The sequence below is a fragment of the Phyllostomus hastatus genome, unplaced genomic scaffold (assembly GCF_019186645.2).
Source record: "Phyllostomus hastatus isolate PE091 unplaced genomic scaffold, TTU_PhHast_1.1 phas_contig_1518, whole genome shotgun sequence".
Taxonomy (NCBI): Eukaryota; Metazoa; Chordata; class Mammalia; order Chiroptera; family Phyllostomidae; genus Phyllostomus; species Phyllostomus hastatus.
This window is the reverse complement of record NW_025333620.1, coordinates 112,501-137,677: the sequence shown is the minus strand read 5'-3', so window position 1 is coordinate 137,677 and position 25,177 is coordinate 112,501. Positions and strand designations below refer to the sequence as shown.

The window sequence follows — 25,177 nt, the reverse complement described above, 5'->3', positions numbered from 1 at the left end:
ATTGATTAGACTCAGAACTATTTAATAAATATGTTTTATTGTCATTGTTTGGTCAAGATGACACCTATAAGTTCTATATTGACTTGTTTGCTGAGGACCAAGTGAATGGTAAGAATTTAGGATCTTTGGTATCAGTAGGACTATCAGTAAAAAATAAATTATACACATTTCTAGTTCTGTTTTTCATAAAGTGGCATATCCTATATTTGGACCTTTAATCTAAATTTGAATCTTTTTGTTGTCATAACCAATACCACCACATATTTCTTTTTCTTTTTTTAATTTTCAGGGATTTCTTGTGACCCTCCTCCTGCAATCAAAAATGGTCATACTAGTTATGTTTCTGTCCCTGTACCTATTAATACTGTCGTGAGGTACAGGTGTTTGCCTAACTACCGCCTCATTGGAGAAAGAAGCCTTCTTTGTATTAGTAGAGACCAAGTGAAAGGAACCTGGGATAAAGATGCTCCTATATGTGAATATTTCAACAGGCGGTCTACTTGCCCCGAGCCCATAGTACCAGGGGGACACAAAACTAAAATATCTAGGCCACCATACAGACATGGTGATTCTGTGACATTTACCTGTAACACCAACTTCACCATGAAAGGAAACCAGACCGTTTGGTGCCGAGCAAATACAAAATGGGGACCAACACCACTACCAGTCTGTGAGAGGGGTGAGTAAATAGGAAATTAAACAGATTTGGGAGGGTGGATCCTTCATTTCTGTGCAGGAGAAATTTCGTATCATTCTGAAGGAAGAACAGTGTTGATGTGTGAATGGTGGCGATTAGGGTGGAAGCATGGCCAGGGTGAAAATTATCATTTCCCTGAGGTATTTTTTTAGTCGTAAAGGTTATGAGTGTTCATTCAACAGGCATGAATAGAACAAATGTTTTAAATTATGATCAGAAAAAGTAACTGAACATACCTAATAATTGAATTGAATAAGTCTCACAGGATTGGGGACCAGAGTTAGTGCTGGTTTTATGAATTGTGTGGTTTTAAACCATATTCTGAATTAATGTTAAAATGAGAAGACATGTGAGATCTGTTAGCAAAATTACACCCCATGGACTCAACACTCATCTGTAAATAGCTGCTAATGCACGCTGGCAAAAATGGTGCCCTGGTCTATGTGACTCTATAAACACTGTCTGAAGTGATCGAGTAGTTTTCCAAATCATCTTCCCAATCATAACATTTCAAATCAAATGACTTTACAAGTGAGGTCTTCATTAATTTTTATTTAGTTGGGCTTAAGCTGTTGCTGAAATCTAAATCTGAACTTCTGTCATAAAATTAGAGTAGCTGGAATGTTTGAGAAACATTTTACCATCAAAATTAGCTATTTATTTACTTAGTGAAGAGCAAAATCAATTTTATATTAGCAAGTTAAAAAGCTATTATTGGAAAATATTATTTTATGTATATATTTATAAAGATATAAACACAGAGGTAAGGACAATCTGAAAATAGTCACTAAATGAGGTGATTGTACAAGAGAATTCAGCCTTAATAAAGATTTAGGTAGATCTTTATGTATTTACGTGGAAAGGTCTCATACGTTATTAAGCAAATAAAGAAAGGCAGAGAATAAGATGTGAGTACACACAGTGTCACCCAATATGTATATACATGTATCACATATAGGATCCCAGAAAACTGTTACTAATATTGTGACAGGACATAGATGAGCAGCAGACGTTCTTAGATAGGAGCTGAACAGCAGCCATTCCCAGATAAGCAGTTATCTCAAGGTCGTTTGCTAACCCCCGCGTTCTGCTTCTGTATGCCCGCTTTCAGCAGCTGCACTTCTTCCCCCACCTCCTTCTGCCTTTGTAACAAGAATATAAGCAGCCCCAGCCTGAGCTCGGAGCCCAGAATTTGGAATCTGTCTCCTCTGGGTCCACATGCGTGAATAAAACTCCCCTTCACAAACCCCGAAGCTCTCTGAGTCGTCTTTTCTGTAACATTTTCGTTCCCTGACCGGAAAAAACTCACGTGAGCAGGCTGTTGCCTCCAGTGAAGGTGGCCCCAGGGCCCTGGGGCGGCTGGTGGGGCCCGGTGGTGTTAAGTGGGCGGGCGCCCAGTGATTTCAGGTCCTGGACATCTGGGGCCCCGCCGGCTCTGCCCCAGGACTGCTCTTTCACCCGGGCTGGCGGGGTTCACACTCCTAAATCTGGGAAGGCGCCTATCTGGTAAGTGCCCCGGGAACCTGTGCCCAAGACCAGGCCCACCCTTGAGGTGGAAGGAGGGACTGATCACCCCTCAGGCCCAAAGGACCAGGTAGGGTTCCCACTGCTTAGGCGGGTGGGAACTTGATAAGCTCTGTGTGCTTGTGTGAATGACTGTTTTTGGTGCTCCACCAGCAGAAGCCTACAGAGCTTGAGTGAGTCCCTTCCCTTGTCTGTCAGCTCTGATCAGGAGAATTCATTATGTTGGGGGTTAGTTCAGCGTAGTGTCATCCCCATGCATCACCTTTGGAGGTTCAACCCCCATTAGGGAACGCAGGAGAAGTGACCAATGAGTGCATTCCTGGTTGGAATCACAAATCGCTGCCTCTCTCTCGTTGCCATTAATTAAATAGGGTGTTAGTCAGCCAGATCTTGAAAAAATAGAGAGAGACTTATAGTATGATTGTGTTGTTCAGTTTACCACTGCGAAAAAGGGATTCTCATACAATTAACAGCACTTGGGTCTCTTTCCCCAGTATGTCAGCCACCTCCAGAAATCCTGCATGGTGAGCACACCCTCATTGACAAGGCCAGCTTCTCCCCTGGGCAGGAAGTGTTCTACAGCTGTGAGCCTGGCTATGACCTCAGAGGGGCTGCCTCTCTGCTCTGTACACCCCAGGGGGACTGGAGCCCCGCAGCGCCCAGATGTGTGGGTGCGTACACACTCTTGTCTGCTTTGAAGTTTTTAGCCTGGGCTGGGCTTTATTCTCCACCTGCCTGTGTCATCCCTGTTTTCCTTTTTCTCCAGTGAAATCATGTGCCGACTTCCTGGACCAGCTTCCTAATGGCCGCGTGCTCCTTCCACTTAATCTCGAGCTGGGGGCAAAAGTGTCCTTCGTTTGTGATGAGGGGTGAGTGTGAGCTTGCCAGGCCTTCTGGAGACTGAAATTGCACTTAGAAGTTCATTCAAAAGGGGAGGTTTTGGTGTGGCAAAAAACAAAATCAAAAATAGAAAACAAACCTTAGGGGCATTAAATTTTGAAAGTGTGTAAGAAAAGGAAGACTAAGAAACAGGTGGAACTAATTATGATAGATATGAAGGGAAAATTGTGACATACATTAAATGGCATGTATAAAGACAAATACAATGAGTGGTTATGAGTACATATGTTATACATTGTGTGGAAAAAAACATATTTCCCAAGCAGAGGAGAATCAGAGTAATTTCGAGAAAAGTTTCATAGGTAAAGAAAAAGCTTATTAAAATAATTAAGATTAGTTAAGAATTATTTCAGGCATTTCCTTAACCATCAAAAGTGAAATTTGTAATGGGTGCAAAAGGGTAAGAATAAGCATTTTAATGTGATCATATATCTACGGGTTGGCAATGGGTTAGGTGCTCCGAATTGTGGTCATGGTGGCTGATGTGATGTTTTAGGTAAGGTCATTAACTTGTTCGTGTGGATCTGGTGCTCTTCACTGTGTGCACATCTGGGCATGGGAAGGATCGAGCGTCAGCAATGAAGCACCTGGCCCAGGCAGTTCCAAAGAATCCTGGCGGGCACCCATTGCCAGTACCCGAGAAGATTTATGAATCACCAGGGTCCCATGGCTGTTGAGAATTCTGGATGCTTTCATACAAAGTGATTTCTGATCTCTTTTCCTCTCCCCTGGAGTATTCAAACCTACTTCCCAGTGGCCCAGCGAGCTGTTGTCAGCCTCCCTCACAGCCATCACAGTTGTAGAGACAAGAGAACAGGTTTTGTTCACTTTGCAGTTATTCTCTGTTTTTTTTTTTTTTGGTTCAAACTGGGAGCTGTTTTAGTTGATTCACCAGTATCAGAAGTAGGGGGCTGTTGTGTTAGAAGACTGAGTATCCCATCAGGGCAATGAGTAGTTTTATCAGGTTTGTCTTAGAACAGGGAGCTAGAGATTCACTTCTCAGAGTCTGAGTTCAGGATCAAGGAGATGGCTGCTCTGCTATGACTGCTTTCTTCAAGGCTGGGACTCAATGTTATGTGACCAGCTAACAGTGCTTCACTGTTCTCCCCTCCTGAAGACTGTGTCTGTCTAGATTGGAATGGCCTCCAAACCTCTGCTGCCTATTGGTTTCAGACGCTAAGATGTTTGGCAAACTGAATGGCATTTTGGCTAAGCCAGCTCACCTATTCACCACCTCTTTCTTCTTTAGATTCCACCTAAAAGGCAGTTCTGCTAGTCATTGTGTCTTGGCCGGAATGGAAAGCCTTTGGAATAGCAGTGTCCCTGTGTGTGAACGTGAGTAGAAAGAAAAACACTTTAGGCAAAATTCTCCCTTAATCTGGTTAAGATTTTGACCTATGGCCACCCCTGCGTGGTTCTTCTGTTTTTCAATCTGAATTATTGTGAAATAGTTGCTGACTTTATGCGTATTTATCTGTGATCAGTTTGTTGCTAATGAAGTACTGTGCTGTGCACCATGAGTTTGGGGAAGCACTTGCTCTCTCTCTCTGTGTCATTTTGAATTCTGTGTGCCATGTGACACATCCTACTTTCCTTCTAGGTCAAGAGAGATTAAATAACGTGAATCTTTGACAAATGTCTTCCTTCCTTCCTTTCCTTAATCTTTCTTTTCTTCACCCACCAGATTGCAATTCTCCTACAATTGTTCTGCTTATTTTCTAATATATACACATAAGCATTCTTTTTTTTACTTTGGATGCATATCACAAGTTTTGTTTTGCTTTCTTTTAACAGTTCACTTTCTATGATACTTTTTGTATTACCACTCATCCCCCATACACTTTTTCACCACCATCTACATGCCTCTCCCTCCCCATCACTACACTGTTGTCCTTTTCCATAGTTCTTTCCTTTTATCTCAGTCTTCCACCTCCCAAACCCCACAACCAGTTCTGTCAACCCGCTCTCTGTCTGTATCTGTCTCTGTTTTAAAAAGTTCATTTATTCAAACAACTATTTCCTATGTGTGTATACTATGTGTTTGATGTTCTCCTAAGCATGCGTGTTATAGCAGTGAACAAGATGAGTTAATCCCCTGTCCCCTTGTTATTTATACCAAGGCGAGTGATGGTCAGGAAAATGAGCCAACAAATAAATGTTATGGAAGCAAGAGATACGAGCAATTGCAAGAATGAGGGCAAAGTGAAGAGCAGCATTACACGGGGTAGACTGTTTAAGATTCCTTAAACTCTCAAAATGTGTACCTAAATAAATTATGTTCACAAGTAATAAGCTGATGAAAAATGGGAACACAATTTCTAAAAAGCCAGTATATGACAGGTATCAGTCCTTAATTGTATTCATGCCTTTTGTTGAGCAGTTGACATTTTATGATTTATTCTTTAAACAAAAATTAGCATGGTTTTTTTTTGCAAGGATATCAGGATAAAACTTTTTACCGACACTATTGTTAGTGATAGTGAAAAAGTCAAAACAATGTACACATTGATCATATTTCAATGTTTCAGATATAAGGACTCCAAACAGGTGTGAGATAATCATTTGGAAATTAGGGGAAAAATACAATTTCTGATTATATTTAATTTCATTTTGTACTTAAAAATTTTCCATTTATCTGTTTTTAAAGCACTGAATACATTATTACTTTGTGTGTACATATTATTTACAACTAAGTAAATATACACACAATGGGAAAAATCAAAGGAATTTTGAGAAATATGTTAAAAGCTCTACAGAACCATAACAGGTTTATTTAGAGTAAAATATGTATATAACTGTACATTGGAACCAGAACAACAGATCTTCACTATTTAGATGAATCATGAAGTGTATGGATAAATAGTAATTTGTGAATAGGAAGAGATACATGTTCCAGAAGGCTTGTTTTTTTAAAAAGTTTGATATATTAAAAAGTTTATTTATAAGTTAAGTAACATGGAAGGACTGCTTTGGGATATTTTAGACCAATAGAAATTTGGAATAGAAATAAAAGACTTACTAGAAGTATTTTATAACCTGATTAAATCATCTAATTGGTATTGGGTTGACTGAAAGAGCCTGAAGCCTGGTTGTCATGTTTCAGGTATCATCATTCACTTTTTGTGTGAATCTAAATGATCTCAGTATTATGTTCCAACATCATTAAGAGGCCAGAAGCTTGTAGTACAAAGCAATTGTTCTCTATATATTACACCCAACGGATAGTCATTGGTACCCATTAAATGCAAATGAGAATCATCAATTTAATGTGCACTGAAAAAGGAGGCTTTATTCACACAGCTCAATTGTGACACAATACTGCTTTGGAACAAACAGCACACCTGTGAATAACTCAATTGTGATACAACTAGGTGCAGAACAATGCAACTGTGAAACAGCTCAATAGTGTTACAGCTCAGTTATGATACACCACAGATGTGGAGTAGCATGGCAGAGAAGTGTCCCTGGAGCATGGTGGCCTGGGACCCCTCTCCAGAGGGTCAGGCAAGACAGCCCCAGCCAGGGAAACACAGTCTTCAGTGACAGGGAAAGTGTGCTTCCTGACCCAGAAGGGAGCTGATTTACATAGACACAAGTTCCTTCTCTGGTTCATGACTGGTTCATCATCATGTAAATGAAGACTCAAAAATCCACACAATTTGATCAAACAAACAAAGAAACAAACAAACAAACATGGTCTGAATGGAGCCACTCTAATTAATCAGTGGAGATGCTAAGGAGGATATAACTGTGTAGCTCCAAATGGGTGAGAACTGGCTCTATGGCAAGAACACAGTGGGGACAACAATTGAGTGTGGTACGAAGGCAGTTCAGTGCAGAATGTTGTCCCTAAAGCATGGCTGGTGTGAGAGGCCCCTGTTTAGCAATGGCTATTAGGCTGTTTGTGAAATGGAGCTTTTTTTTTAGGATTTTTTTTATTGTTGTTCAAATACAGTTGTCTCCATTTCCCCCCACCATTGCCCCCACCCAAGCCATCCCCAACTCCCACCATCAATCCTATCGCACTTTGGTTTTGTCCATATGTCCTTCATAAATGTTCCTGAAAACCCCTCCCCTACCTCCTCCCCATGATCTCTTCCCACCTCTGCTCTGGTTACTGTCAGTTTGTTCTTAATTTCAATGTCTCTGGAACCTAATCAACAAAACAAATGAGCAAGCAAATATATTTGAGCCTATTAACATTTCGATCCCTCTTAAACACGTACATTTTTTATTAGGGTCAACTATTCCAAGGACTCCTTGAGTGTAATTAAATAACACTCAATAAAGGCCTGGAGACAAGTCAAGAAGCCCATTGTGTGACAATAAGCCAGATGTTTCAGGATAATTGTGCTCTAAAGAAATCTCTCTTGTTATCTTTTCTTCTTTTTAGTAGTTAATTGGACTCTACTCTTTAATAATCCAGATATACCATATGTATGATTAAGGAATATTCCACAGGTATTGGCAAAAAGAACAGTCTCTGATATCTTTCCCCATGTTCTATGATTTGACAACTCATAAATCAGGAGCTATTTCCTTCCTGGTACACTAAGAATACAAAATGCTACATTTTCCATTAGAGGACAAAGTTCCACCTAATGACAGAAAGGAGGCTGTCAGAGAAGAGTCAGGGAAAGATGGACTCCTGAAGATCTGCATCCAGACCAAGAAAATGCCCATGTTTTTTGTTCCATCTTCAGTACAGGCCTGTACACCCTGAGTTTTGACAGTTATTGTTTTGTCCCTCACTGGAAGCTATAGTTTTTCAAAATTTTTTGGCTACTGAACCTCTATCCTGGGAAACCAAAAGAGCTGAGCTTTTTAACCTTGGGTTTTACTTAAGAATTACATTGTACTTTAGCAGAAAGTAAGAAGCTGAGATCTATCAAAAAATGGAAAAGGGTAATGGTATGCTCACCCAAGTCACTACTGCTTTTGTTCCTTAGGTTTCATTTAAAAGGAAGCTCTACAAGTTACTATGTCTTGGTTGGAATGAAAAGCCTTTGGAGCAACAGTGCTCCTGTGTGGGAGCGTGAGTAGAAGAAATATCTGTTCAGATCTGCAATTTTCTCCTTATTTTTTTTCATTTTCTTACTGTGTTTTTGTCCCATGATATGATCAAATGTCTGCTGCTCCATTTATCTTTATTTTTGATAGAAATATTTCTTTGTTTTATTAGTTAAAAGGCATGTTTTTTGGAAAAGTGACCCTGAGCATCATGTGTTTTCAGCACCATTCAAAATATATTTGGCAGCATACTACATGCTATAATGGGAGAAGTGCTTTATAGGTGGACAGAAATTTGTGCCTCGAAGCTTTGTCAAATTTTCCTTTTTTTCCTGTCAAAAGTAATAAACACACTGCAGCCTTTCGATCATTTTCTGAATCACCCATTCATTTCTATTCATATTTTTTTAGCACCTACTATGTCCCAAACAGCCTTCTAGACTACTGGAGTATGCCTCTAAACAAGATAGACTAGGTCCCTGCTCCCAATTCTTTATATTCTTGGACAGAAGTAAAGATTCTTAAAAATAGCAAGTAAACAAGAAAACAGAGATAAACAATTTCAAATAATATTAAGTGTTTAAGAAAACAACCAAGGTAATGTAATAGAATAGTTATGTGAATAGCAGTAAGGAATGCCAGGGAAAGAATAAAGTTTCCATTTTAAATAAGGTGATTAAGGGAGTCCTCACTAAGAAACTAATTGCTCTGGTTTAAGCATTCACAGCAGTTAGTTGGCTACCAATGTGGGAACATAGAGGAAGAACCTTCCATTGAGATGGAACAGAAAGTGCAGAGAAAGTCCCAAGGCAAAACTATTCTTGTCATTCTTTGAAAACCCTGTCCTAACATTTTCTCAGAAGCTTATATGGCTTTTGTAGAGTGAGCAAATACAACAGTAGTAGGTGGTGATAAAAGAAAAGTAACCTTAGGAACTTGTTTTCATTCTGAGCAAGATGGAAAGCCATTGGAGTATTGTGATTAGAAAAGTAACAGAATCTAACTTACTTTTAATGATATAACTCATTACTCTAGAGAGGACTAAGTTGAATGGGTGTATCTTAGATGGAGATTCCCCAGAAATAGTACCAGAGGGAATTTTTATGTAACAATGTTCCATTGGAGGGTATACTCTCAGAGCAGCAGTACCCAAAGGATGAGAAAAAAGGAGGCAAGGAGGAAAAAACAGCAAGTAAATAAAAGATACTATGTGACCAAGGCGGCCATAAGCCTCACAAGAAAAGAAGCTGGTTGTTTGGTCACATAGAACATCTATGTGGAACCAAATCTCTTCATCAGAAAGAGGAAAAACAGCCCATCTCTTGGCCTTTTCTGTCTCCTGTCTCATGTTTATCCCAAGAATATTAAGCCCCTGGCTTCCATGTTGTGTTAATTTATCTCTCAGTTCAGACTCTGGGGACCTCACATGACCTGCTGCATGGTAGTCAATCTAAGCCTAGAAGTAGAAGGAGCCAAAGTGGTCATGGATCCAGTCATATTAGCTTACATGTGGGATTTGCCTTGACCTCCACTGCAGTAGAATAGCAGATGCTGTTCAGTGCCCATCTTTCACCCTTGTGGAGGCTGACACAGCCAATGTTGTTTGCAAGTGAGGTAACAGTGGTATCAGTCAACGTGCTGGATAAGGAAAGCAGCTAAGTGGCCAAAAATCAGGTATAGTAGAAGGTCTGAGGGTGCAAATTGGAAAGCTACTGCAAAAATCTAATCACAGATGTTGGTCCACGATACCAGTGGCAGAGGTGATAAGAAGTGCTTGAGTTATGGATACCTTTGGAAGGTAGAAATGACATGAGTTTTTGATGGGTTACATATAGAGATTAAAATAGAGACTAAATGAGATCACCTGGGGAATGAGTGTGGCCAGATAACAATAGAGGCAGGGGTTAAATTCTGTCAATCCAACAATAAGAACTCAGAAACAAGGGAAAGAATGTGCAGAAGAGATGAAGAAGCAGCTGGTACACCAAGAGAAAAAGCAGAAGGATGAGCACATCTTGCAAGCCAAGTGAAGAAATTCACTTAAGAAGAAGAGTCCAAGCAACCATTTCAAATTCTACAGAGAGATCAAGTAAGAGGAGGACAGAAAATTATCATTCAGTTCAGTGACTTGGAGGTAATGAGTGACCTTGGTAAAGGCAATCACAGTAGAGTTGTGGGGGCACATGCTTGATTGGCATGAAGGGGAATTCAGGGGAGAATGAAGGGGAGTAAAAATTCATAGACAACATCTAAAAAGCAATATTCTAAAAAGTTGCAAAATGTGAAATTAGAAATCATATGGTACTGAGGTATCACATGATACTAACGTAACTACAAAAGTGAGTTATGCTAGTCTCCAGAAGAATCTGATGGGGTGCAATTAGTATTCTTGCTATCTTACTGAGGAGGAACTGAGGTGAAGCAAGATCCAATCCTTGATCCAGTCTGTGATCCACAGCTCAGGTAGTGGTGATGCGAGGATTGGACCCTAACTCAGCCCTTGCTTTCAAACACTGCAATCTATACTGTGTCCTTTTCAATGTGACTCTTTTGATTTTGCAGAATGTTAAGTGATTTTTGCTTTGCTTGTTTCTTTTCTATTCTTTTCATTTTCAAAATACTATGTAAGGGCAGAGATGAGATATTTCTAACAGTAAGGACTAGTTAGTCAGGTGGGTGTGTGGGTACAGGAATGCATGGCCCTCCCCAGACCTAAAAGTCTCAGAAACCCTCCTGGGCCTCCTGCCCCTCAGTTTTACAGACAGAGAAATAGCCCACCAAAATGATAGTGAGTGACTCTGTTCTGGTTATTTGCCAGAATGGGTGACACTTGCAGAGCCCCTGTGGCTTTGCTGAAACCAAAAGCTCCCCTTTCCTTGCCTTAGTTACATAAGGAATATGAAGATTCAGGTAATAGTTCAATGATTAATTATTTAGATTAAGACTATGGGATAGTTGTTCTGAAAATAAAAGAATTATACTCTTTTCTTCTGGAAGCTGCTTTCTTTTCATTCAAGTAAATTTGTTTTAATAGCTGTTCTCTCAGAACATGGCTTATTCATTCTCCATTTTTAGCATTAGCAAAATCAACCAGGAACCTTGTTTAAAAGACAGTTTCTTAACCTGCATCTCAAAGAACTTTGATTCTGACATTTTCAGTTGGAGTCCAGAAGTCTATTTTTAGTAATCCCACTATAAACCCACTATAATATTCTGATGTAGAAAGACCACAGACCATACTGTGGAAAAAAGTACTTTACCTGGTTGGATTATATAAAGAAAAAAAATAGACTCTTACAACTGAAAAGCAGATTTTGCTTAAATTGAAGAAAGTGTTTTCTGCTGTGAGAAAGAAAGCAAAGGTTGAGCTAAATGAGATAAATTAAGTAGAAAATTGGTATTTTACATGTAGAATCATGCTATTCTAACTTCTTTGTTCTATGCATAGAAATGAGCCAGACATAGGCATTTAGTCAAGAGGCAGAAAAGCAGTAGTTGTTGTATTCCTAGGGAGAGCTAATGTGATATTCCTGTTTCCTTAGGGTCTGACACAAGTGGACCCAGGCTAGAATATGTTTAGCCTAACTCCTAATCTGTCCACAACTTTCCAGTTGCAGAGTTGCTCACAATTAAAAGTGACTTACAGCACATTCCACATTCAATTATTTTAACTAAGAAAACAAAGTCAGAGAATTTTAAATCATGACATGTTGGGGGAGAGGATGTAGTTTTTCTTGATGGAAAACATGACTGATCTTTGCTGAAGGGAAAATAAGTTTGAGGTCATAGAGCTTTTCATTACGGCAGTTACTACTAACATTTATTAATAAAATATCAGTTTCCTTCTGATTTTTCTAATTTCAGAGGTAAAATGTAGCCTCCCACAGTTAATGAATGGAATTCAGAAGGGGTTGGAAATGAGCAAAGAATTTAAATACAGAGCTGATGTAACCTTGGAGTGTTAAGATGGGTATACTCTGGAAGGTAGTCCCTGGAGCCAGTGCCAGATGGATAAGACCTGGGAAACCTCCTCTGGCCACATGTACATCTCATAAGTACAAGAGCAAGTGCAAGGACTGTAGGTCCTTCTTAGTCATGGTGTAACAGGATGCAGCCAAGGCAGGGGGCCCAAATGGGAATTGTAATGGGTTCTAGAACTCAAGGTGTCCAGGAAATAGTACAAATATATATATATTCGATGTCCTCACCCCCACAAGTCTGAACTGGGGGAAGGGACACTTGGAGCAGGGCCAATGAGAGCTGTTTTGCATAGCAACAGTTTTGCAGATAACCTCTAGATAACCTCATTTAACATATCTCTAACCTTTAACTGGTTTTATAGATATGTTAAATAGCTGTGACCAGGCTTTGAGCCAGGAAGATAGGAGTGACTTCAACAACCCATGATGCAATCTCGAGGCAACTCCCCCTGGTTACAGTGCCTGTGTGTGAGCTTGGAGATGATTGGCTCCTTGTCATGGGGCCATGCCCGCCCAGACTTACTATGGCAGCCCAGTACAGCTGGAAGAAATACGAAAATGCTGGCAGGTGTAACTAATTGTGGGAGGAGTTGCAAAAGGGGCTGCAGAGGAAGATTGGCACTGGGATTTAAACCCAGGTATGGAAGGCATATTGGACTGCTTTTTTGGAACCACATGGCTTTGGCAAAAGTTGGGACTATGCAGCTTTAGGGTGCTCCCTTTTTGCCATGTGGCTTAGGAAGCATGAAAGACTTTGCTTGGAAGAAAAGGGTGAAACTATTCTTGCAGGTGGACCATGAAAATGTGCCACATGATTTTGGATTAACTGGAGATCACGGTGGTGACACAGCTGATAGTGCTGGAACCAAGGAGCTACCTGAACCATAAACTTCTACTTCTTTTCCTGAGGTACAGCACCCTAGACTGGGTAAAGGGGAGAAGGAAGTACTGTGTATTCGTGGGTATTCTAAAGGACTTTAGGATTTTTAATGAAAACATTAAGCCATTACTCTAAGTCTGTATAACTTTTTAAATAAATAATCCCTTTCCTTTTCACCAATCTCTGGCATTGAGAGGTGTCTTTCTCTGGTGGCAGGCAACGCAAACCTAGTAAGGGTGGGGGGCCCACAGAGCACCAGGGTGGGATCCATTTGGTAATAGTATGTTATTCACCACTCCCTCTGGGTCTTTTTTATAACAATGGTACTGTTCATTCTTCACTCATACTGTCATCAAATGTGGTGTGATGTTTATGGCACATGGTAGAACTAAGGAGTGCAGTAGAAGCCTCTGATTCTTCTCCAAAAGCCCTTAGCAATGAAGAGTCAGGCAAGCCTTCCTCTCCTCACACTTCTCAACCTGTTCATCTCTCCTGGGGGAACCCTCTGAACCTTTTGTGTTTACATTGCTCTATTGTTGCATGCATCTCACGGTAATCATTTGTTTATAGCCCAGGGACCTTAAAACTCAGAAGCACATCATTGATAGAGCCATTCTTCAAGAATATTTTCAGCATGAGTCAAGAAGCACCTTCCAAGTTGCTGAGACTAGCTGTTTCAGCTCCCTCACTGGTGTAGGCTACAAGATTGTAAACTGGCACAGCAGGACTCAGCAGATTTAGAAATCCTGTATCTTTGAGCTCTGGAGAAGAATAGCCCTCTGCTGGCAACAAGAGGGTAATGTAACATAGAAAATCCTAAACCTTGAACTTGTATGCATCAAGGAACTGATGAGCAAAGTTAACAATGAATAACTTATCTTAACCTAAATTAGTGGTAGTCTTCCTCCACCCATTCTTATGATTCTTATTTATAATAGTGAATACCAAGATTCTTCAAGATGTGCTTAATAGTTAACCCCTCAAATGTGCTAGCTAATCTTACTTACAATTAATATTCCCAAATTATAAACTTGTCACTCTCTTAATAGCAGATTGCATCCACTTTGGCAAAAAGCTCACTGCCTACCTGACTGAATGAATGCCTTTAAAGGATTCTGAAGATGTAGATGTGAAAGACAGAAAATTCACACAATTGGGGGACCCTCCTATCAGATATTAAAAGAGAATGGAAAGCCACAATATACAAATCACTTTAAACCAGCACAAGTAGATATTTGTGAAACAAAAACAGATATTAAGTGAATTATACTTATTTTATAAGTAAAACAAATGGATATTAATAAAATAAGCGTTATTATAAATAACAGTAAAAGCATCTTATTTTATAAGTGAAACAACATAGATATTAATAAATAAAGCTTATTATAAATAACAGTAAAAGTATCTTATAGATGAAATATAATAGTTGAGATATCATCAATCCACAGGGAAGGTAAACGTGATCAAATAACATAGGTAGAACTAAAATTTAGAAATTTTATTTATATCTTACAAAAAGTAACAGATGTAATATAGAGTTCAAGTTTTAAAAGTCAACATGGAAAAATGAGCATAAAAATTAGAGTATATTTATCAAAGTACTAGAAGAAAGCCAACTACTTGAAGTTTTTGATAGATGATAGAGAAAATCAAAAAGGTCAACAAATTTAACTTACAGCTTATGTATATATTTTGGAAAGTAAATAAGAAAGCAGTAGAGAGATGAGAAATATGTAAAAATATAATGAAGAGTTAATATTTTATCATACAAGCAGCAGTAGTGGTAGCTGTGGTGGTTGTGATGGTTGTAAAAATTAACATCTATTGAGTGCTTGTTTGGAACCTCCCCTGCCTGGTTTCAGAAGCTGTAACTCCCCCTAAGACTGACTGAGAGACCTTGAGACCATAAGCCACTAAGGAGACAAAGCTTATCTTCCCAGCAGGGGCACCTCCTCTGCCCCCTTTACTTCACTATCCTTGGCCCAGGGTGGTTGACTGGTTAGCCAATGATGGGTAAGATTTCTCAACAGAGGAACAACCTAAGACAGGCATGGTCATGATGGGGCCATCAGGGAAGGACTTGGGGGACTCTAGAAAAAAGGGAGTGATGGACACTCACCCCTCAGCTTTGACATATCGTGAGTCCTTATTCTATCTGTAAGAAGTCTCCTAATCTCTTGGCTGCCTTACTTCCCCTGCCTGACTTAAGCCTGAGACAATGCCAGAGGTGGGTGTGGCTCTGTGCTGGAAAGGGTGGGTTCCCCAGAGCAATCAGGCCTAAGAAAGAATACATAAAATCCTGTGAAACCTGCTTTGCTAAGAATACCCTCAATTTCAATGCTAAGGGTCCAAGCATAGAATGAGTTTGTTTCCCCAAACTTTTATGGCCCTTTAGCTATCTGAACCTACCACAGAATAAGCACTCAGAGTCCCTTGAATGTTAACTATTTTTTGATCATTACTGCCTGACAATGATTGAATTTTATGTATATGCCCTGTATTCCTATATAACTTAAACCCAATAAAAGCCCATTGAGAAATAGGCTCAAGGCCCTTCTCCTTTCAGAGATCAGCCACCTTTCCTCCCCAAGCAGATCATGTCTTGGTAGACTTACTCTCATCCATGGTACACTGCCGGAGCAGGGGCCTCTGCGAGTGGAGCCCCCCACACACATATCTAGTGCCCAGAACAGGGACGTGACAATTCGGGACCTGCTTTGACCAGAGGCTATGAGCCCTTGTCACGGATAGCACGCATAAGAGGACAGAAATTAGTACTTTCATCTCCTCAGGACAGGGGCATCTCTCAGTAAGGCCCCAGGTGTGGTACAGATAAGAGGAAAGGTTTATCTTGTGACACCCCTTGAGTGGTTTTCTTCTCATTTTGCTTCCTTGCACCCTCTTCTGTAAATGGGAGTCTTGCATTCTCTTTCCCAAGCATTTGCCGCATCTCATGGGCGCAGGTGAAGCATCTAAAAGCCACTAGGATGATGGCCACTGGAAGACACCCGTGAAAAAATAAGTTGGAACATGGACCGGGACAGAACACTAGGTTTCCTGCCACAAGCAAAAGCCCACACAACAAGAGACAGGTTGTAAAAGCATTCACAGTCCCATCCCCTGCAGCAGGATCCCTGTCTAGGTGAAGGCTTGGGGAAGAGAAAGCAAAGACTTTCACCTTTTAACTAGATTCCTTATCACCCTTTAAGCTCACAGCATATGCAGGGCCAGGTCTCTGCCAAGGACAGAGAGTGGTGGAATGGGGGTTGGTCCCCCTTGCCACCCCTCCTCCCCATGCATGCAGGAGCAACCTTCCCCCACACCCAGCTCTGGGCACAGTTACTGACCCACAGGATCTGCCCCAGGGCCATCGTTCCATGCAGCACCTGGCAGCCAACTAAGAACTGGTGCAGACAGCAGGTCACGAAGGGGAGTTCCATCCAGGTCATCCCTGAGGTAAAAGCAGCCCATGCTTTAGGAGGCTGCCAGCATACTTGGCTTTGAAAAAGGGGTTCCTACTATCCTACTATTTTTCTATCTGTCACTCTCCCCATGGTTTGGTCTGGATGCTCAAGTTGGAAGCATTCAGCCTTATATCTATTCCCACCCCACTTAATATCTGGCCCAGGGACCTCCTCACCTAGTGGGGAATGGAAATCACCCTGCTCTGGGTATTAAACCCAGAGGGTTGCAACCTCAAATAATTTGGCAAACACATGTTACTCACTATCCCCCTATTCATTTCATAATATACTCCTTAAGTCAAACGTTTGGAAATATAATCAGGCTTAAGATTTAAAAGACTTATTATGCTTATTTTGAAATGTTATGTGGATTGCATATGTTGTAGAAAGGTCAAATAAGCCACAGATGGTCTTTAAGGAAGGAATTAAAAAGGAAAGGAAAGGGGGGCTCTGCTGGACAAAGCTCCCCCCACAAGTGCTTAATTCCACTGTTCAAAGGTTAGATAAAGAGATTCTACAAATATGTAAAAGCCTACATGCATTGGAGCATATACCAGGAGGGAATGTACCAACACATTTAATGGTAGTAGCATTATATGATGTTTTTCTTTTGCTCTATTTTATACATTTTGGTTGTAGTTCTACTAATTCAATGTTAAAAATATTAAGTTGAAAAAAAAACACAGATCCTGAATATACAAGATAAATGAAACTGAGTAAAACCAGTGTTTTGTTTTGTTTTTTATATATTAGAACAAAATGAGACTGTGTAATGACAAAACTTAGGATAGACTGTCCCTGGCTGAGGGCTCCTGTGGAATGTGAGACTGATGCATTTGTGACCTTTGTCTTCTTTTTAGGCTCACGTGGCACTCTCATTATTGGTAAGTTTTATAAAGAGTTTGTTGAGAAACTCTAGCATCTCTAACAGTCAGTATATTAAGTACCCACTTACAATGAATGAAATGTAAAAAGAGAGATCAAAATATCTTTCATTTCGATTTCATTCAGAAAGGAAATAGTGATAAACTCAGGCCATGTGTGACAGAACTGGCATCCTCACATGCGTATAGAGTGAGTGTTCTCTACAAAAGCTCTATACTATCTGTGAACCATTACAAATGACCAGTCATTCATATCATTTTATTGTAGATGGAGAATACAACCTGGGAATATTGTTTGGGATGATAGTCGTGCCCACTTGCACAAACTGGAAACCACAAAGACCAGTTTTCTAAGCCCATTTCTGTAATCTGTGTATGTGAGAGGAAGAGTCATGATAGTTTCCTTCAGAGGGAGTTGCTAGAGTCTGTGGTATATAATAGTTCTTGCCTCAGGCCTTATACAAGAGACATGTGCAGGGCCCTGGAGAGCTGGAGCCCAGGAGCACCAGGACTGTTCTCACATACTTGTTGAATGGTTGCTGTTGGACTGAAGGTTACAACACTGCTCTGCTCACTCCTTACATATAATCCTGTGTTTGTTACACTAATGTCCTTGATTAAACAAGAAGCAAAAGGGGAATCTTAAAGGTAAGCCTGTGTCAGTGTTTGTTAAACCAGAATTTAGTTGCATTTTTTAAAAAATCATTGGCAACCTCTAGAGAGACTAGTTATTAAGATAGAGTTGAAAATGTATAGATTGTGTTTTCCATGCATTTAATCGCCTTGTTTTACTGCCTAGGCACATCCTTTGGTATGATCTTCTTTATTGTACTCATCATTGTTTCCTGCTGGATGATTCTAACATGCAAAAAAGGGTCAGTATAGCCATATTCTCATAGAAAATGTTTCTTACTATACTTGCCTCCTCTTGGGAGCCAAAGAGAAGTAAATGAAAACCTCAGATAAAAGCACTACATAAACAAATTGGAACATCATAAACAAATTACTACATCATAAAACAGATGTAGTAATTTTTATAAAGAAGGCCTTTGAAGCACATTATGCAAAGAGAAGTATTCATACTAATATATACCATATTAAGAACACTCCTTTTAAAAGGTTAGAATTTTAAGATGGACTCGAGTTTTAGATAAGAGAAAATGGTAGAAGGAATTTTCCCAAAGATGTCAATGAGGCAGCTGGTGTCCCACTTATGCTGAGACATTTCAGCAAATGTCCTGCCTCAGCGCACAGACCCTATCAGGGAGCTAACAGTCAGAGAGTGTGCCCCAATGGTATACACATCTCAGGCTGCCAGTCTGGAAGGATCAAGGTATTGCATTGGTTATATAAAAAAATAAATATTTTATTACAACCATTTACCTTTTAGCCCTGGCTGGTGTAGCTCAGTTGGTTGGGCATCATTCCCCAAAGTGAAAGGTCACCAGTTCAATTCCCACTCAGGCCACATGCCTGGGTTTTGGGTTCAAACCCCTGTTAGGGGCATACAAAACACAACTTTAGATGTTTCTGTCTTGCATCACTATTTCGCTCCCTCTCTTTCTCCCTCTAATCTCTCCCTCTAAAAGTAAATAAATAAACTCTCTTTTAAACACCATTTACCTTTAAATTTACAAATACCTTGGGAGGATTAAGATCTAAATAAAGAAATATTCTTGATTGGGAAGAGAAGATACACAGTTTTTGAATTAGTTTGTTTAACAATAATAAAATCAGTGAGATCAAAATCAAAGAAATCAATGATATAAGCTTAACAAATTCTATACCAGTGAAAAACAGCTTATAAATATAGCTGAACAGTTTTCTAAACAAATGCAGTCTCCTAAAGAAGCATTATAAAAACTGAAGATCTAACATTTCACAAAACGTACCAATGTAAATTTTTAAGAGCAGACTGCCACAGCTGAACTTTTTGCAAATAATCTAGTCACTTCCTTCCTCCTGCTTCTTCGAATTTCCCACTTCTATTAATTTATCTCTAATGGTTTTCGTCCCCACCACACTCCTCACCATCTCCCTTCCCTGATGATGTTCTCCCTGTGAGCAGGGACCACCTATAGGCACTCAAAATAATTTTGTTTAATAATTTCTGACCTCTACTTGTGGAGTACACAACATTAGTGATGCAAATCGCAACAGCTAACATAGTTTTACCATTTATTGTCTTCTTTGGTATGCAAAGCAACTCTAAGAGGTAGGTAAGTACAACAATGTTGTCCCAAAGCACAGAAAACCAATTCAGAGAAATTCAGCGGTTTGCTTAGAATCATACCAGTAGGAAGTTGTCAAGAGTTAAGCTTTTATTTCCAGTTATCTGACTCAAAATCCTGAACCCATTCAGCTGTTCCATTGATAGTTTTAGTTGCACAATTCTTAATCTATATACCAGAAAATTCAGTACCCAGAACTATATATACTATAAAGCTAGTATATTTCTTTTTATCCCTTTCTTATAAACCTTCCATCCCCACTTCTATGTGCTTGGATTTGTTTTAGCTATTTCAGTATATTGAGCCTATATCCTTCTGTAGAACAGTATGCAATCTCTCATAACCACCATGAACCAACTAGATTGCCATTCATTCAACATTACTTCAAAGTGGGAAAGTAACGCACAGGTCTGGCTGCCACTACCACAAAAGCCAACCTCATGAAGCAGGTTCTAGTTGAGAAGGAAAGGGGTTTATTCAGGAGTCTACAGTCTGAGAAGATGGCAGGCTCATGCCTCCAATTCCATCTTAGCATCTCAGGCATCCTGGCTAGATCATTCAGGGGAACCATGGAAAGAGGGAGACAAAGGAATTTCTGGCAACATGAAGTTTCTGAGCTCTGCTCTCTGGTGCTTTCAATGTTTTCTCCTGTGTGTGTCATCATGTAGTTGTATTGCTCTATCCACAGTTTTACGGCAGATGTTCAGGAGCAGGATGTGCAGGCTACATTTCTGCTGGTTCTGATATAAATTGCTGACAGTTGTCCAGTTCTTGTGGTCAGGGACATACCTAGGTCAGGCAGGAACTGCAACTGCTGATGTCTACAAAAGACCCATAAGGAAATTTTTAATACGTAACTTTTCTATGAGTCTTAAATACAGCCTATTCTATAAATGCTACTTGATTAGTATGGTTTTTTTCAACCACTGCTGTAATTCCCCACTGTTACGTACTCATTGAGGTTGTATTCTCTCACACCCCATATATAACTCATCATTCAAGACAACTTTCAGGCCATTACTTATCTCACCACAGAATCAGTGCTCCTTGGAAGCCCATACCTCCTGGATGTACAACCCTCTCCTTCCTCATACTGATCTCAAGTTTACCTTTCCTCATCCTGTGAAAACTTTGGCTCCTGACTCACACTTTTCTTTTTTGTCTTAAGTGAGGTCCTCATCTATTTTACATGAGACAGTAAACAGTAAGAAACGAGGAAGTAATGGAAAGTGGTAGCATACATTTCCTCTTTGTGCTTCCAGGCTTAAATCCCTAGTAGTAATGCATGCTTGAAATAAAGGTGCTGGCATTATTTATCAATTCATTTATCTAAAATGAATTGCTCATTAAATAACCCTGAAAGAGGCAGCATAGTATATCATGTAAGACCATGGGATTTGCACAAGTAAGACCTGTGTTCATACTCACTAGCTTTAAAACCCTGGAAAACATGCTTCATCTCTAATCTTTATTATCCTTGCCTGGAAGGTAGGGGTAATAGTAGTTCCTACCTCAACTTAACAGAGTGCATTGCTTATGATGAGTGTCAGATAATGTTAGCTATTGTTATTTATATATAACTTATAATTAAGATTTAAGTGATTACATATTTCTTTTACTGTCAGTTCTCATATATCTTCATGACAACAACTGCTACTTCATATACTATAGGTCTTCCACAAAACACAGAACATGTATATTCACTATCAGGGGAAAAGGAAGCCTTGTATTCGATTGCAGTGCAAAGCCAGGAAACAATGTTGGCCCCTTTGTCCCTGGATTGTCTGTGAATTACCACTGTGAACCAGGTTACTTGCTTGTTGGAGAAAAAACCATTCATTGTTTGTCTTCAGGAGACTGGAGTGCTGTCATTCCAAAATGTGAAGGTACCCTAATTTTACAATCAATTTTCAGAAATTAGGCTATTCTGTTGTGTGCCATGCCTTGTGCATCTTTGGCGTGTTTCCACAGAGGCACAGTGTGCACCTCCAAGACCATTACTTAACGGGAAGATAAAGGAGCCTCCGAATCCTCAGGTTGACGTAACTGTGAGCTTTTCCTGTAATGAAGGGTGGTGTCTGGAGGGTCTATGAGACTTAACCGTTTGGGCTTCTCTGTGCATGGTGATCTGTGAAGGCTCCTCTGTGAGGATCTACGGAGAGCTGGGGGCAAGGTTGTGACAGACAATGCTAACAAGAGTTGATGCACACAAATCAAATAAACTTACCTGGGACTTTAAGTAGACGTTATTGACCCATATCAATGGCTGCCTACTAATTCTGAATGACCACCCTCTGTCTTCAGGTATAGATTAGAAGGCCCAACTTCTAGTCAGTGTGTAATTGTTGGACAGAGTGCTTTATGGACCAGGATACCAGTGTGTAAAGGTAGGTTATACAAACTGTGCTCTGCAATTAGTTCCTTGTCTGAGGCTCAGGAGGACACTGAATTCTTCTGACAAAAAGCTTTTTGTTAGAGAGCAAGTATCTCTCCTAGACTTCTCTGAGGGTTATAGCTGAAGCATTCAATTATTCTCATTACTCCTTATTCTCTGTTTATTCAAGTAAGGCAGGGTTCCTACGCTTTTCTTTCTCTGAAATCTACGTAGATTTGTAAGCTGGGCCATGCACATAAAAGAGATAATATACACAGTAAAAGAAATCAAAGGACCAGAAGAAATCCTGGAATAGATCATATTTTTAAAATTATATTCTTACAGCTGCCTTGATTGTTTATTGAAACTCAAGTGTCCTAGGTCTGGGAACATAGGAGGTGAGACTGGCATCAAGTTTGTGAATTTGTTTGCAGTTCAACTACAATCTTGTGATTTCTACATGTAATTTCTCGTGAAATTCTTTGCCCACCACCTCCTTCTATTCTCAATGGAAGACATACAGGCAACCCTTCAATGAACATTCCATATGGGAGCACAGTCACTTACACCTGTGACCCGGGACCAGAGGAAGGAGTGGACTTCATCCTGACTGGGGAGAGCACGATCCGTTGTACCAATGATAGTCAGCAGACTGGGACCTGGAGTGGCCCTGCCCCATGCTGCAAACTTTCTATTTCTGGGATTCAGTGTCCACCTCCCCAGATCCTTAGTGGCCAAATACTGTCTGGGCAGAAAGATCAATATTCATATAACAACACTGTGGTATTTGCTTGCTCATTTGGCTTCACCTTGAAAGGTAGGAAGGAAATACGATGTAATGGCCAAGGCATCTGGGAGCCATCCCCACCAGTCTGTGAAAAGGGTGAGTGTTCCAATACCAGCAAAAGGTGCTACTGACTGATCCCTTCAAACAATTAAAGGAATGGGTTGTGGACTTAGGCATGGCCTTTTCTAGTTTCTAGTCCCCTCAACTTTACTAAATACTACAGTGTTTATGAATTATGTAGAAGGCTTTTTTTTAACACTGCCCCAGTGTTGGTTCATTTTGTGGAAGTATGTTGCGCGTGGGTCACCGGCCAGCAGTGACCACGGAACGGCGGATGGCTCAACAAAACACGCGAGAAAAAACAACACATGCACAGAGACAGACTAGTTTCTGTGGGGAAGTAGGGACGAAATGGCCACGCCTCCTAGTGGGGAGCGCGCCGATTTACAGTCCATACCTGCTTTTATTGGGCTCATTTTGCATAATAATTCAGGTAAAGTACAGTACTCATTAGGGGGAAGTAAGGAACCATAGAAAACAAAGAACTCTGCCGGTCTATTGAGTTGGGGGTCAAAGAGCTGTAAGACTGAGGAACAAACTAACTTCCTCCTAAGACCCTTCTCATTCAACTGAGAGCATTCTAAACAAAGGAGGTTTCACAGTAATTTACATGTTCTTTCTTAGACCTGATCACCCTGGGAAATCCGCACTTCTCAGTACCAAGCTGTACCACCATGTCATTGTTTCAGGCTTAGGTGGAGCAAGGGAACTAAGGGAACCGAGAGATAAGGAGATTTTCTTCCAGACGCTGAGAACTCAGACTTTGTCAAAGCCGAGGAGTGAGGGTCCATCACCCCCTTTTGCTGCAGCCCCCCAAGTCCTTCTTTTGGGGGGCCTCCCAAAGTGATCATGCCTGGCTTAGGTCGTTCCCCCGTGGGGAATCTTACCCGTCTTTGGCTAACCGACCAAGCTTTTGGGGGGTTCAGTCATGAATAAAGCAGCAGAAGCAGCATTCCTGCCAGGAAGACAAGCTTTTGTCTCCTTGCCGGCTTACGGTTCCAAGGGCGTTCCCTTAGCCTTAGCTAGGCGGGGGTTTCAGCCTCTGATACCAGTCAGGGCGGTTCCCAACAGAAGTATCCTAGGGAAAATAACATTAGGGAACACTAAGTTGCTCATTTCTTTAGGGAATAAAAATGCTTGTTTATCCTAACACTGGTGTCTTAGAAGGGAAGTCAGCAAAGCCCCCACCCCGTGGAAACATTAGAATCTATCATGAAAGCATACAAGGTGATTGTTGGGAACAAGGAAATTAAGAACTAAGTTTAACCTTAATAGGCGAGAACTACATTGTAGCTAAAATAAGAAATGATAAAAGAGACAGAGTACAGTAAGCAGAGCTCCCTGTATCTAGCAGACGCTCTCCCCCCAGGGAAGGCTAGATAAGCAGTGCTTTGTAGTTTTTTTTTTAGTAAGAAGATAGAAGGCTAGCTGGCTGGAGCCAGATTACTAGGTTAATGAACAAACAGCTTCCCCGCCTTATGAAAGAATGCTTGGTTTGAAATTCCCGTGTGCGGTCTTTGTAAGCGAATTACTAACTGCCACGTCTGCTTCTGTATAACGCTTGCTTACCTGCCCATATATAAGGACGTAGTTGTAAGCGCTGGGCGCGGCTCTCAGTTGTGGCTCCTAATAGCCGTGTGCCTCTGGCACGTTTGGAGAGTTCGCCCCTGCGCAGGTTAAACTTGGCCAATAAAGTAACATCTTTGGTACCCTGAAAGTCTCCAATATTCATTCTTGAGTTTGCTGGATGCAACAGTGATTCCTTAAGAAAGGAAGAGACAAGAGAGAAGGTAAAGCACTGAGTGAGAATTGAACAAAATCTGCAGCAGCCTAAGAGCAGAAAAGAGGAAAAGATCAGAACCACTGATCTAAAATTATCCCAAACCGGGCTGCAACATACCTTCTGTATCATACAACTGCTGCCAGAGGGAAATTATAGCATTAATGTAAATTTCTTTGGTTATTTCCTCTTGTTGCTGTTGTTTATGTATGAAAATTTTTCTTCCTTCCCCCTAGAGTGCCAAGCTCCTCCTAAAATCCTCAACGGGCACAAGGAAGATAGACACAGAATCCTCTTCAAACCTGGAACATCTATAAAATATAGATGTGACCCTGGCTATGTGCTGGTGGGAGAAGAATCCATACTTTGTATCTCTGTGGGGGTGTGGACACTCACTGCCCCCAAATGCAAAGGTGCCAGGCTTTACATGCTTGTGTTTTATGATTCTGAGATTACCTTGAGTTGATTTCTCATCCTACTCTCTTTTTCCTTAGTGGCAGAGTGTGAACCTATAGGAAAACATCTCTATAGAAAACCCCAGGCTCAATTTATTAGACCAGATGTTAATTCTTCTTGCGATGAAGGGTGAGTGAGTGCTGGCTCACC

General features: G+C 40.5%; 1 protein-coding gene across 1 annotated transcript in view; it reads left to right on the top strand.

The window, feature by feature from the left end:
* LOC123813408 (complement receptor type 2-like) overlaps positions 1 to 25,177 on the top strand; it is a 54,578-nt gene that overhangs the window by 12,898 nt on the left and 16,503 nt on the right. Inside the window, 10 exon segments of the mRNA XM_045830403.1 lie at positions 290 to 679; positions 2,716 to 2,892; positions 2,988 to 3,090; positions 4,371 to 4,456; positions 21,196 to 21,456; positions 21,542 to 21,641; positions 21,875 to 21,956; positions 22,419 to 22,827; positions 24,808 to 24,984; positions 25,066 to 25,156. Coding sequence (XP_045686359.1) covers positions 290 to 679; positions 2,716 to 2,892; positions 2,988 to 3,090; positions 4,371 to 4,456; positions 21,196 to 21,456; positions 21,542 to 21,641; positions 21,875 to 21,956; positions 22,419 to 22,827; positions 24,808 to 24,984; positions 25,066 to 25,156 — 1,876 coding nt within the window.